At 35.9% G+C, this 13993-nt stretch overlaps 1 protein-coding gene across 1 annotated transcript in view; it reads right to left on the bottom strand.

Moving 5' to 3' along the window:
- Positions 1–13993, bottom strand: part of itga6b (integrin, alpha 6b) — a 52011-nt gene that overhangs the window by 2545 nt on the left and 35473 nt on the right. Inside the window, exons 8-24 of the mRNA XM_079463092.1 lie at positions 11058–11146; positions 10841–10968; positions 10437–10526; positions 10277–10338; positions 10014–10183; positions 8164–8310; positions 7094–7209; positions 6343–6496; positions 6179–6262; positions 5969–6048; positions 5746–5823; positions 5540–5642; positions 1400–1573; positions 1207–1302; positions 1018–1128; positions 784–882; positions 268–393 (exon numbers count right to left, since the gene is read on the bottom strand). Of these exons, the coding sequence (XP_079319218.1) occupies positions 268–393; positions 784–882; positions 1018–1128; positions 1207–1302; positions 1400–1573; positions 5540–5642; positions 5746–5823; positions 5969–6048; positions 6179–6262; positions 6343–6496; positions 7094–7209; positions 8164–8310; positions 10014–10183; positions 10277–10338; positions 10437–10526; positions 10841–10968; positions 11058–11146 (1907 nt within the window). The remainder of the gene's footprint in view (positions 1–267; positions 394–783; positions 883–1017; positions 1129–1206; positions 1303–1399; positions 1574–5539; positions 5643–5745; positions 5824–5968; positions 6049–6178; positions 6263–6342; positions 6497–7093; positions 7210–8163; positions 8311–10013; positions 10184–10276; positions 10339–10436; positions 10527–10840; positions 10969–11057; positions 11147–13993) is intronic.

The raw sequence follows: 13993 nt of genomic DNA, 5'->3' as shown, positions 1-13993 counted from the left end.
TATTGGTGTTTAAGACTCTGGGAGGTTTCCCTTACAGGGATTAAGACTACTCCTAGACATAAATAAAGGTTAGAGCTGTCTAAACTGAAAAGAATTTGTACTGGCATGTCTTAAAAAAAAACAGGGCCATTGGTTTGTCTCAAAATGCACTCAGGCAATGCTTTTTTTTGTACAAATGACTTTAATGTCTTAATTTAGGTCTAGTCCTGGCCTAATCGAATCCCTGTCCAGGAAACCACCCTTTAGTATTTAGTCATGAGGTCTTACTTTCCAGAGCAGAAAGACCAGTAGGCCCAGCAAAAGAAGTCCTAGTAAAATGGCCACCAATATGACCCACCAGGGTAGACCACTGTACTGTGCTGCTTTACGGTCAGGAAACACAGTAACACGTACCTGGAATATTGTCATATAAAGCATACATTCCCTTGACATGTAATTTATATAGCAATTAAATACAATCAAAGAGCACAATGAACTGCAAATATTGTTCATGTAATTTTGTAATGCTTGTAAAAATTTAAAAGGTACTCCTAAACACCAAAAATTGGACTTAAACACCAACCGGTTTTTTTTGCAGGTTAATGAGGTACATGTGACTTTTATAATAGAAATATGATTAACATTTACATTAAAAGCCCCGTCTTGTGCATTTAAACATAGACTTTGCACACAAGATCTTTACTCAATTATTTTTTTTAATAAAAATATCAAATGTGCATTGATAAATTTATGTGTAAGGAAGAGGGGTTGGATGCCTAAAATGGCCAGGATAGCCCAGTTTACCTGTGTAGCTTCACTTTTTAACTGTATATTTGTAGCGGAGGACTTGAATTCGAGTGATGCCTTGACAATGATATCAATGTAGTTCATTTTTGCATAATCCTGTAAGACACCATTTAAGTTATGAAATATACACTTGATGCCCAGCAATGAATTACAATCACTGACCACTTTATGACCAACAAGAATGACCAATTACAGTAACTCAAGATTACCGAACACACAAAAAACACTTACCTCTAGGAAAGTACCGTTCCAAAGATAAGCTCTTAGGCTAATTACAGCATTGCTATCCATTCCCATTAGAGGACATTTCAATGATATACAGTTTGCCCCATCGTCACAGGACTAAGAACATATCAAGCAGATATTAAGATACAATAGGCTGATTATCAAAACACAAAAATATTTGATTAGTGACTTTACCAAAACTGTGGATTTCCTCTTGTCAGTAAAAGGGGAGGTTGTTCCCTCTTTTGCTGGAGTTACCTCCCCAAAGGCACGTTTAGCTCGTGAAGGTTCCTAATAAGCATAAAGCAACATCAATTCATTTTCTATGCATTTATTTGTGAGACAGAAAACACTTGACTGTAGTTAAGACATGTGATGTTTGGGCTACCTTTAGTTTAAGAGGGTTGACTTCATTTTGATGGGAACAGCTGATGCTCCCTAAGCCGTCTGATGTTATTCGCATGAGGTAGAGAAGCCACTTGTCTTGAAAGTTATGCTTAGGCCATTGAATAATCATAGATGCAGTGCCAAATGATTTAAGTGGTCTGCCCAAGTTTGCAACCTGTCAAATAAATAAGGAAAAGGATCAGTCTACCAACAGGCAACTGCCTTTTAATTTTATCACATGTGAAGACAATTGATATTCAAGAAATGTTTGTTTGAATATATCAGTAGAAATATTGTGTTGGAATTGATGGTAACGCTTTACATTACGACCCGCAAAGAACTGCGTAAGTAAATTGAATTTACGGTGTAAGTTTTGGCAACTATAGTGTACCTACGTGTAGCTATAAGGGAACAAGCAACCAGATATAAGTGGGGACTGTTACCCTTTTGTTCCAAAGTTACAGAGTTTGGAACAATAAATATACAGTACACACAATCTAATAGGGTGAGAAATTGGACAAAACTATGTGAGCGTGTAAACACAGTGCGCAAGCAGATTACAGCTGCTACCCCTGCCTTTCATGCATTAAATTTCTTCAAATTCCAGCGTTTATAATCTAAATGTAATTGTATATGTAGCTTTTACATTATGAACGCTGAATTTATGAACACTCCAATGAAAACACTGGCCCCTCTCACTTTGTACGCCCTAGGGGGTTTTAAACACATAACATCGATAAATATATTATAATAATATAATTAAACTTTTTGATGTTACGCGTTGTAAATATATTTTCGATGTCAGTGTATATATATATGGGTCATTCTACGGAAATGTCCATTTTTCTGTCCCTAGCCTTTACAGAAATATTACACTTGAAAAACACTTTAGGGTTACAAATTTTTTATATTTTAAAATGAAACAATATGTTATTTGAACAATTACACCTTCTTGAGCAATCAATTTGTCAATATTAAATTTTTATTCATTAATTAGAATTCCAAGCACCACAGAAGTGCTCGTCCCCACAGTCATGTAAAGAGGGAAAATGCTATATTTTGAGGTCAAAATCTGCGTTTTCTTCCATTTAAAATACAATAATGTGTCCATAACTATCAAATATATGATGTAAATTACATTAAAAAACTAAATGCTAAATAAATATTATAAAATATATAATGAAAATAGTGGTCCCACTGTCACTGGTGTTACCGTTTAACAAAAAAGCTCCTATCTTTAAATAAAAATCACACTGATGACATCACTTGACTTCCTTCTTCCAATTGCCTAGAGATCTATGAAGAGAAGCCCATGGTAAGTCCACTGTCTCTTTTCAATTATCAGAAATCTTCTCATTTATCTCATGATTTCATATGAAGCTTAGTCAAAGTCACTGGTGTGACCACGTTTATTGTTTGGGAATTGTAAAAAGCTAGAATACAAATGGACTACTTAATTTAGTGAGTATACAATGATTGACAACATGTGGTTTGATACCCTGCCGCAGCCATTTTGTAAAATGCAGTTTTCATGAAAATTGTCACTGGTGTTACTGTCACTGGTGTTACCTTCCTTATGGGAAGATCAGTAACACCAGTGACTCCCTTTTATAGGTAAACTTTGCTATTCATTTAGTTCTTTTGCATAAAATAGCACTAAATCACAGTGCGATTCTAACTTTTCTTTGTCATTGTTAATCCTCCGTTGGTCAGGTATTTCTAAATTGAGGGTATGGCTAAACTGAGTGCAACTGAGAAACAGCGACTATACAGAAAGCGTAGGGATGCTGATCCTGAACGCAGAGCAGAGTATTTGCAGAAAAGGAAACAGAGCTATCTCCATGACATTGACACACAAAAAAGAAAGAGAATAAGTGATTTGAGTGAAAGGGAGAAGAGATATGAGCGAAATGCATGGAGGGTTCGTCAGCAAAGATGCAGGCAAAGAGTCAGAGTAGAAGCATTGACACCCCCATCATCACCAGATAGATCACCCAGCGTTTCAATGTACAAAACTTCTCTCTAGTCACATCTGGATTTGCTTCCCTGGCTATTCACACCAATATCATCTCACATAACCATTTCACTAACTCCTTCCCTATCACCTTTTCTTCACATTCACACACACACAGAAAAAGAGAGAGACATACTTAGACATACAGAGAGATTTAAATGAGTGAGAACTTTTTTTTCAAGAAAATATTTTGCTTTAAAGCCTAATTCTTAAGTGTAGCAGAATTCAATGAAATTAAAGGATTGTATCAATGTTTGTTTATAACTGTTTTTCAAATATTTTCAGTGTTATAGCAAATACATGGTTGCGCAATTGAACTAACATCATTCAGTCACACTTTTAACAGACCTGATTAAAATAAATGAAACATATCCTTATTAGTTAGATTATCATAAATTTTCTGTCCCTCTGACTGCATGTACTGAATTGTTTTTTAAATAATATTTCATAAACACCTTTAATATTGCTAAAAAAGTAAGGTAACACCAGTGACAAAAAAAATTGTATGCTGTCTTTAAGTACTTGCACACACATAAAAATAAAATATTAAGATGTCATTTATGTGTACTCATAAAGTCAAAGGGTAACCTAAGTGTGGTCTAAGTTTAAATGTTAGAAAAAGAAATACATTTTAAGACATCTTGCCATACCAAAAGTGGACGTTATGTAGAATGACCCATATAACATTATATTATAACACATTTTACTAGTCTATATTACTACTCGCTAATCTACAAAAAATTGACCACTGGTCCACATTTGCTATGGCTGAATGCAGAGCGTAAATGCTTTATATAAATGTTTTCAATATTTTTATACTAACCCAGTGTTTCTAATAAATCTCATTACTTCACTCTGTAAAGATCGTCAGCTGGGGTGCCCATGAACTCCAGTAGAGGGCACTCCACTCAGGACTCTGGCAACTTGTAATCATTCCACTTCCAACTCCATTTCCCATAATCCCATGCCTGGTGCTAATCACCACCAGGTGTTCCCCATTACCACTCTCCTTTATATACTGTGTTTAGACTCTCAATGATGGCGAAGTCTTGTCTAGCCTGTCTGACATTGCCGAGCGGTCCCTGTGTTTGTGCCTTCCGTGTATTTTTTTATATTGACTGTGATTCTCTGCTGCCTGCCATCGACTTGAGGGTGTTGGAGTTTTTATATGAATGGCAACATTATATTTTCCCAAATGTAATTTTGTTTGTCAAATTCTATTACATTTGAGTTTATTTAAATTAAATGTAATATAAAAATGTCATTGTAGTATTTAAAATGTGTAAATACAAAATAATTCACTTTTACAGTTTAACAACAGTTTAATAAAAGTTTACATGTAATCCAAGGTTCAGCTTTTTCTTTTAATTATGAAGCTATGCATTTTACCTCATGCAGAACGGGAAAACAAAAGCAGACAGACCATAACAACTTCAGTAACATAAAAACACTCCAAATCCTAAAATCAATCAACTAAAAATGTATCCTAGTCAAAATTTGCTGACAGACAGCCCAGCCCGACATGGAACACGTGCTACCGGTAACTTTCTCCCATTGTTGTCTAGCATACTGTAGGTCATGCATACCACGTAATATTAACATACTTAGGGTAATATTATTGACTCTTACCCCTTTATTCCCGAAACTTTTCATATTGTTCCTCTTTACCTACTTATATGTAGCCTACTGTAGAGGTACATTATTCTTACAATTAATTAATTATGTGGTTCATTGAGGATTGTTTTTAAATAAAGGTTTCAGATTCAAGGATATCAGATTGTGTGTATATTTATTGTTCTTACCCTGTAACTTTGTGGAACAAAAACAGTCCCCACTTAAACAGCATCTGGTTCTTAGCCCTTTATTACCCTAACTTAAAATATTGTTACACGTATAGGTACACTATAATTTCTAAAACTTACACCGTAAATGTAGGTTTACTTACGCAGCTCTTTGAGGATTGTAATTCTGGTTGCTACCCCTTTATTACCCGAACTAATATTTTGTTCCCTTATACCTACAATATAGTTACCAAAACTTCCACCGTAAAATTCAGTTTACTTACGCAGTTCTTTGTGGGTCATAATCAAAAGTGAATTGTTTAGTGTTTGAAACGCCAGTAGTCACCCTAAATTCATAGTCAATTGGACTGCCAACATCAGTTGTTACGTTCATGGCACTTTCTCCTTTTACTTTTCCAGTAAAGTAAACCTGAGATGGCCTAGCTACCCTGTAGAAGAAATGATGACAGTAGGTGACTGAGATACAGATAATGCAGTTTTCATTCATTGTTTTTTTCATGATTACACAAAGAATGTGTGATGTACACCTACCCTGAGAGTGACAACAGAAGATTGACCTTAACAATAGCTTTGGCTTTCACTGATGGCAGCTGCTTCTGACTACTTGTCCTACAATTACAAAAAAGCTTTTAAAATTGTATTAGTCAATGCATGTTGGCATTAACAGCAGCTAATGTGAGAAGAAAATACTGAAATAGTTTTGGTGTTGCACTTTTAGTTTTGACATCAAGAGCTACAGTATGATGCTACTCACGTTTTGAGATTAAGGACAATTTCGATTTCTGTGGTCTCCAAAGAAATTCCACTGATGCTCAGAATGATGTAAAACGTTGTCTGAAATATTTTAAAATATTTAAAACATATTTTGTATATTTTACAAATTATACAGTTATAAATATATTGTAGTTACTAGCTAGTTAGTATAGTATACATATACTTGTGGTCCACATTCTCAAATATTCACCTCAGCCCCTCTTTTGAAAGGATTTCCAAGCTCACAGTCAGCTTGTGACCCATCCTGATTGGCCAGACAGATGACCTGTTTATCCTAAGATTTGAAGACATTTAAAACAAAATGTAATTACCAATAAATAGGTCATCAACTAGCATCTAGCAAACTGAACTTACATTGGATTTAGTGCGAAAAGCAGAATAAGAAACAGATTTAGGGAACGAGCTAGTCAGCTGTGCCTCATATGCATCTTCCCCCTGATTAGTCACTGTAATCTCCAGGGCAACATCTTTCTGATCGCTAAGCGACAAGACAGTAAGTCCATTTTCCCTGAGGGAAAAAAACAGAAATAATAAAATCAACTTTTCTTTTTAGTCCACTTAATATACATTTTCTTCTTCAATCTGTTTTAAAGGAATTTATAGGGACTCACTCGCTTGTTCATCCAAATCCGTATACATTTCTTTGTTCTTGTTTACACAGAGAAAGATATTTGGAAGAATGCTTGTAACCAAACAGTACTTGAACCCTTTTGACTACCATAGCAAGACAATTTTGGTCAAAAGTGCAGCAGAATGGTTTGCGGGCCTATATTCCGCCAAATTTCTAATTATAAAGTAATCTTTCCTACTATGTTAGTCAATGGGTTCCAAGAACTATTTGGCTTCAAGCATTCTGCCAAATATCTTTCTCTGTGTTCATCTGAACAATGAAATTTATGCACATTTGGAATAATTTGAAGGTGAGTAAATGATGACAGAATTAATTTTTGGTTAACTATCCCCCTAAAAGGAAGGCATTAAATCGTAATGGCAACCACTGTGTTGTTACACAGTTGATGTCATTTCAATTTAGAAATTAATTCTAGACATTAGAGTTCATTATTACTGTATAGGATAAAAAACTTAATTGAGAAGAAAAACTTACTCAGGGAATGGTTTAAAGATGTCTTTGCCCTGTTCCATGGATTGGAATTTATATTTCAGTTGCAGGTCACTATGACACTCATGGTCAGGACCACAACCTTCCTTAACAAACTGAATCTAAAGGCCAAATGGAAATGGAATTAGACAGTTCACGTGGCAGCCGTCTTGGCAACATCAGTGTACAGTTTTTTAATCCTAAAGAGTGACATTGCCAAAAACGTTTTTCAAAAAATTTCTCTATAACAAAAACTTTTATTCTTACAGCTGCCACATTACAGTAAGTTTAGCAGTTTCTCCCATTACATTTCTATACATGTTCCTTCTCTTTCATTCATACCGGCAAACTAGTTGCATTTCCAGTGAAATTCTGCATCTTAAATCAAAATATGCCATTCTCGTGAATTTAGTAGATCCGAAGACTTTTTTCTGAGAATGGGTGGGGGCATTGGTGATTTATAAAATGTAAGTCCTGTTGTTTAAAATTGTTTAGATGAAACCAGATTAAAAAGTGGGGCTTTAAGCACCTTTGAGCACTGTCGGGTCAAATTTACCTCATGCCTTTATTGTTATGATTGCCCTATGTTTTGTTCTCTTGTATAACTTATAAATATAAACCGATATAAATAAACTAAATAATAATGATTTACATGAAAGTGTACACTTGAATTTGTTGTTGCATAAATTATGATACTGCTAAAAAAATATTTTCTTACTTTAGCTTTGAACATAAAAAACAGCACAAAAATATAGTTGATGGCTAAAAAGAATCTAGTCTAGTCTCTAGACATTACTTTGTGATGATAGTCATATAAAAAAAGTGACATAATATGTGTTTTTTAGCAATATCAAAACAATATTCATGTGCATGGGTAAATTTAACCTGCTGCCGATTCTAGTGTTAAGTGTGCCAGAATGCATAAATTGAATGTAAAAATCACAAAAAGTCTTATGGGGGAGTATGCCCCCAGACCCCCCAACAGGGATCTAAACTGTATGTGTGTCACCTTTTTCACCTCTCCTGATTTTGCAGGACTGTTCATTTCATGTCTCTGGTCAACAATGTGCAGTTACCTTGGTCACAGTAGTGGATTCTTGGGTAGAGTCCAGTATGGGAAGCAGGGACGGGAGACCACTCTGTCTCCTTCTGCGTGATGATGGGTTTACAAGTTCCTTTGACACTTCAATGGGGATGCTTCTAAGCTTATCTCTGATGTTTTCCTGTGCATTTACAAAATACTAGCATAAATAATAAGACAATAACATCATTATTGGGTCTGTACATGTATGATTTAGTAAATACTGGTGTGGTTTCCCATACAGGGTTTAAGACTAGTCCAAGACTAAAGGAAATGTTAGATCTATCTAAACTGAAAACACCCTGCATTGACACCTCCTAAAATAAACAAGTGCCATTGTTTTGTCTCAAAATGCACACAAGTGATGTTTTTGTATACCATGTTTATGTAAACTACTTAAATGCCCTAATTGAACTAAGGCCTAGTCCTAACATCTTATAATCCCTGTGCGGGAAACCACCCTCACTATGTATATTTAATTACCTCTAGGTAGCAATATTTACTTTTTTACTACATTACTATTAGCTCTTACCCTTTTTTTTAAAATTCTCATTGATTCTTGCATGTCTCGAAACTAACTGTAGTTAGCATATGCTTGTACAAGGCACACAAGAACCAATGATATTGAGTTGTGATTCACTGTTTTATGGGATTCTTTTTGTGCCAATAAAAAGTAACGCAAACTTTTAAGAAACCAACAAAAATATACAATTAGAAAGTACCTTATAATACAATATAATACAGCCTTCCTTATTACTACTCCTTTTTAATTCTTTCCTCTCAAACATTAAAAAAGTTGCTCTGTAATTGCTTTAAATGAGAATATGTACCTGGGTGATTCCAGAGCTATGGATGTGACATTTTGCGTTATGGGTGTGACATTTATAAACTCTCAGTGAATGTTTTAGTTTTGAACATCAAAAAAATATCAGTTTATGCACAAGTTTTCTATTCAAAAAATGGGAAATAAGCTTGCGTTATGGATATGACAAACAATGACACTGGGTCTCATTCACTGCGCAGATTTTTCGTATTTATATTTGATCTTCTCACAAAGTCTTAATGTTAATGAATTTGGAGTATTCTAAATAAGCGGCCGTGTCCATGAGTTTAGTCCACCAGAGGGCGTCATCTCCCGAGTTCTAATTCCGTTCTAGACTACATTACCCAGATGTCCAGTATCACAAGATAATCACCACCAGGTGTTCCCCATTACCGCTCCATTATATATACTGTACTTGAACTCTCATTCATCGCGAAGTCTTGTTTAGCCGTCTTGCATTTCTGAGCGTTTATATCGATCTGTTTACCTTTGACCACTCTTGTACCTTTGACCCCTTGCTGCCTGCCCTACCGCTTTGTTTGTGACCTGTCTATTGTCTGCCGCCTGCCCTGATCTCAGTCTGGTAACCGACCTTGATTCTCTCTGCCTTTGGTATTTTTGTCGCTATTAATTGACCCTTGCCTGATTACACCACGATTTATATTAAACATTGCAAATGGATCCGAATGCCCCTGACTCGTCATTACACATACGTGTGTTTTCAGATGTTCCTAGCCTTTTTCTCATATTTAGAATACATTTTTAGTAGGAATGTTTTAGTGCACCATGATTTGTTTGTGGGATAGCAAGGTAAAATACAGGACTTTCCCTGCCAAAACGGGATACTTGACAGGTATGGTTATGGATGTGACAATCCTAAAAATGGCACTCATCAGTCTATGGAAAATCATGCACTGAAAAGAAAAAAATGCTTTTGCCATTTTGTGCTATCAGTATAGTAAAAACTGTTGGTAAAAAAACAAATTTCATGATAAGGTTGACATTTGCATGGAATTGCCTACCTGCAGTTTAAGTCCTCTTGTAACACATTCTTCTTTGCCCTGGCCCTTAAGTTCTATTGTCCCTGTGCTTTTATACTCAGGATCATTGGGTGATCGTTGGGTGAAGATAACTCTGGAAGGAAGATTAAGTTTCTCTCTTTCAGATTCAGCCCTGATAGTGTAAGCTATTTCTAAAAGAAACAAAAAAAAGCATGTTAATTGACATGAGCATTTGTTTATTACACTAATACAGAAATAAGGTAACACAAAACACATCTACTTACTCAGAGAAGGATTGTAGTTTTTGGGGTTGACTGAAAATTTGAAGCAGGCCTTGACCTCAAAACTAGAAAAAAAGTAATGGTTTGCTTCAGATTAAGGTTTGCTGAGAATGTGGTAACATGTTTTACAAATATCTTGGAACCATTTTTATGGTTTTCTTACCATACAGTGTTTCCACAGTTTGTCTGTGTGAGGTTCAACTCTCTTGGTGTGGTTGTGACAGTGATTTCCATGTTGATAACTGATCTTGCCCTGTAGTGTAAAATAAATTAGTAATGCATTTGTTTTTCTGTGGCTCAGTGGTTAGAGGATGGCGCTAGCAATGCCAAGGTCATGGGTTCGATCCCAGTGGACTGCACGTAGTCAGAAACAAATGTATAATACAATCCATTGTAAATCATTTACAGTGTAAATGTAAATATTTTTTGTTGTTAAATTGTTTAGATTTTTATTCAAGTTATTGGATGCAAAAGTTATTGTTGCTATAGTGAATAAGTACAAATAATTATACAGTTAAACAACGGGGTTAATGACAATTTTAAAAACTATGATCAACATGATCATACCTGTACACAAACACTGAATCAGAGAGGGACCCTATAGCCAGATCAGGATAATAATTTCTGTCCAAATCCATGTTGCCTGCAAGAGAGTAGCCAAAGAGTTTTACGTTGTGACTTTTCCCTCCAAGAACCTGAAATGAAAGAGAATGAGTGAGTGAATGAATGGTTAAGGAAAACTGAAAGAGAAGAAAAGTGAAGGAGTGAGAAAGTATGTCTAAACCTGTGCTTTATTTAAGCCAGTAGGTGAGCCGTGGAATATAAACACATTTCCAGCTCCATTGCCATCATATGGGGCTCCAACAGCAACATCTGAAAAACACAGGGTCACATTACAAAAATAATTACATGATTACATCTATAACAATTGCTGGTACTATCATTGGCATCAGTACTCTTAAAATGTTCCTTTATTATTTAAAGTGTTAGCCCAATCCCAATTCTATTTTATACCACTTATACGCACATTCCCCTTGCCCCTTGTAACAGAGTGGCAAGGGGAAGGGTTGAAGACATTCCCCTAAGTCAAGTCAACTTTATTTGACAATTTTCATTGTTACAAAGCAGCTGTACAAGAAAACATTGACTATAACCAATGTTCTTCAGTGAATGATGTTTCATTAACAAATTTTGAGACGAGCATGAGCAAATAATCCTCAGGGCTGGTTCGCTATCAGCGATCTCAGCATCTACCTTATCAGCTCAAGAGAGAACCACTACAAATAGACAAAGCTGTCTGTGTTTACAATTTACTTCTTTTTTTTAAGATGCTAGCGTAGCGTCCGTTTAAATTATAATCCTATGGAGTAAACCATGTTTTAAGAAAAAAAGTCCTGAGCGCTTTTTTTAATGCCAGAGTCTTTTTCTACAGCCCAGAGCATCTTTTGAGGTTGGAAAGTTCAACTTTTCTTAAAAAATGCCTACGTCAAGCATCTTTTTCACAAATAAAACAATATCAAAGACGTGTCGTTTCCATAACAACATGCAAGAAACGTGATTGGTCAAGAAGGCTCAAGCTCGAATAAAAATGGCATCCAAAACGCCCATTGGAACATAGTTTTGTTTAAATGTAAGTAAAATTTTCACTTTCAATAAATTTTGATTGCATTTCTAGCAAAAAAATTGTATTGTAGTTTTTAAATATGTTATTGGTTATAGCAAAGATGCTCTCTGTTTATAAATCAAATAGAATTCTGCTACGCTGCCTATGAAACCGGTCTCTCTAAGCTGGCTCCGTGCATAAATGCTATCTTTGAACATTGCTGGCTACTATTTGTAACCACACTATGGCAAGCGTTTCTTTTTTACTGAAAAAAGGCGCCATTGTCAACTTTGTCGAAGCATAGGCGAACTCTTGAATGATCTATTGATGAATATTGCGCATGTTTGAATTCAAATCCTCCCATAAAACCAGGGGCGTTTCCTCCGAGGAGGCAAGGGAGGCAGTGCCTCCCCTCCCCCTCGAAAATAATCGAATGAGTATATTATTAACAGTTCAGAAATAAAATAGGACAGCGGATATAACGTATTTAGCTAAATATGAGATAAATCAGCGTGTACAACAGTGTGAAACAGCGACCCCGCTCGAAAGAATTCCAAAGGGAGGCAGCGTTTCTCTTGCCTCCTCTAAGCTCATTGACTTTACATATACCCGCTAAAGCGTGCCGTGAGTTTGAGTGGGGGTAATTGAAAAGAATGGAGAAAAGTCACGTGAGAGGAGGCAATGCCTCCAACAGGCTATGATTGGATTAACTCATCAGCGAGATCCCGCCTTCCTGCTCGTCTTCATCATACATTTTAAACTGAGGGCGCTAAATTAGATTGAACGTTAATTAAATTGTTTTATTAGTTGTATTAATCGGAGTTTAGGATTCGTGTCGGAGGCAGAGGAGTTATCGATTGTTGACAGAATATTACGTGGTTCAGATTTGTTCAAAAACTTTTGCTTGTGATCAGGCTAGCAGCAAGGCTGAAGTAAGTCACATCTTTGATTTGATCTCTTAAATGCTTTGAGTATTTCTGGGACTGCTAATAATTAAATTGATGGTATTGGTAATGATGTTATTCTTATATAGGAAATCCCAAATGTTCCAGAAAAAGATGAAGGTGGTGTTGATGTACCTTTTCCTAAAGCAGGGAAAATAAAAAACTAAAAAAATCAGAAGTACATACTGTAATGAACTTGTAGTAGTTAAAACGAATTTTTCACACATAAACACTGTAATGACACTGGTTTTCTGACAATCGCACTTGAACAAAAATGACATGGGTAGAAATCTGCCTCCTCATTTTTTAAGTCCACCGCACACCACTGCATAAAACGTATTCACATATAGCCTACTGGGCTGGGGACTTCAGCGACAACAGCTGACAAACAGCGTTTGAGAGCAGAGTCTTGCTTATTTTTCCAAGATTTTGATAACTTATTTTATTATGTTGGATATTTTTCCCCATTCAAATTTGGCTGGGTGGTTAATAACACACTTTTCTGTTGTGTGACAAACTCAGAATACATATTTTAATGTCACATATTTTAATGTTGAATTGAAGGGTTAAGTTATTGCAGCTCGTTTATAGGTAGCTCCCCTTTTTCAACGGACCAAAAGTAATTGGACAGTCAAATCCAGTGGCGGATCTAGGAATTTTTAAAAGCAAGGGCAACATTGAGGCCACAATTTACAGAGGGGGCCAAGTATAGTGTGCAATTCTTTATCAGTTTTCAATTGCTGATGGCACTACCAGATTTCTAAACAAAACACTGGAGATGAGTTAGAGATGTTTATTTGCCACGCCAACAATTTCACTGGTCATGCTACTAAAAGTAAAATTGTTGTTGTTATCGTTGTTTTTGACCCATCATGTTATGTGGCCTGTATCACGAAGCGAGGTGAACAAACACTGAGTTGCAGAGAAAGTTTTGAGTTGACAAAACCAGACAAAGCCTACCTGGTTTAGATCAGGTTCAGCTGTTGGTATAAACTTTCTCTGTCAACTCCGATTTGATCCAGAGTTCGTGAGGCGGGTGCACCTGAAAGTGTGACATGTGCGGCAAACAGCCAATTACACGGAACATGGAAAGCATCATCAGTTTAATTGACTTCTCGCGAGTTTCAGCGCAATTCACTATACTGTTGAAGATGATGAGATCATTATGAAAAA

The sequence above is a fragment of the Barbatula barbatula genome, assembly GCF_947034865.1.
Source record: "Barbatula barbatula genome assembly, chromosome: 8".
In the NCBI taxonomy this organism is placed as follows: Eukaryota; Metazoa; Chordata; class Actinopteri; order Cypriniformes; family Nemacheilidae; genus Barbatula; species Barbatula barbatula.
Note: the sequence above shows the minus strand (reverse complement) of the source record. Positions and strands in the feature narration are given on the sequence as shown.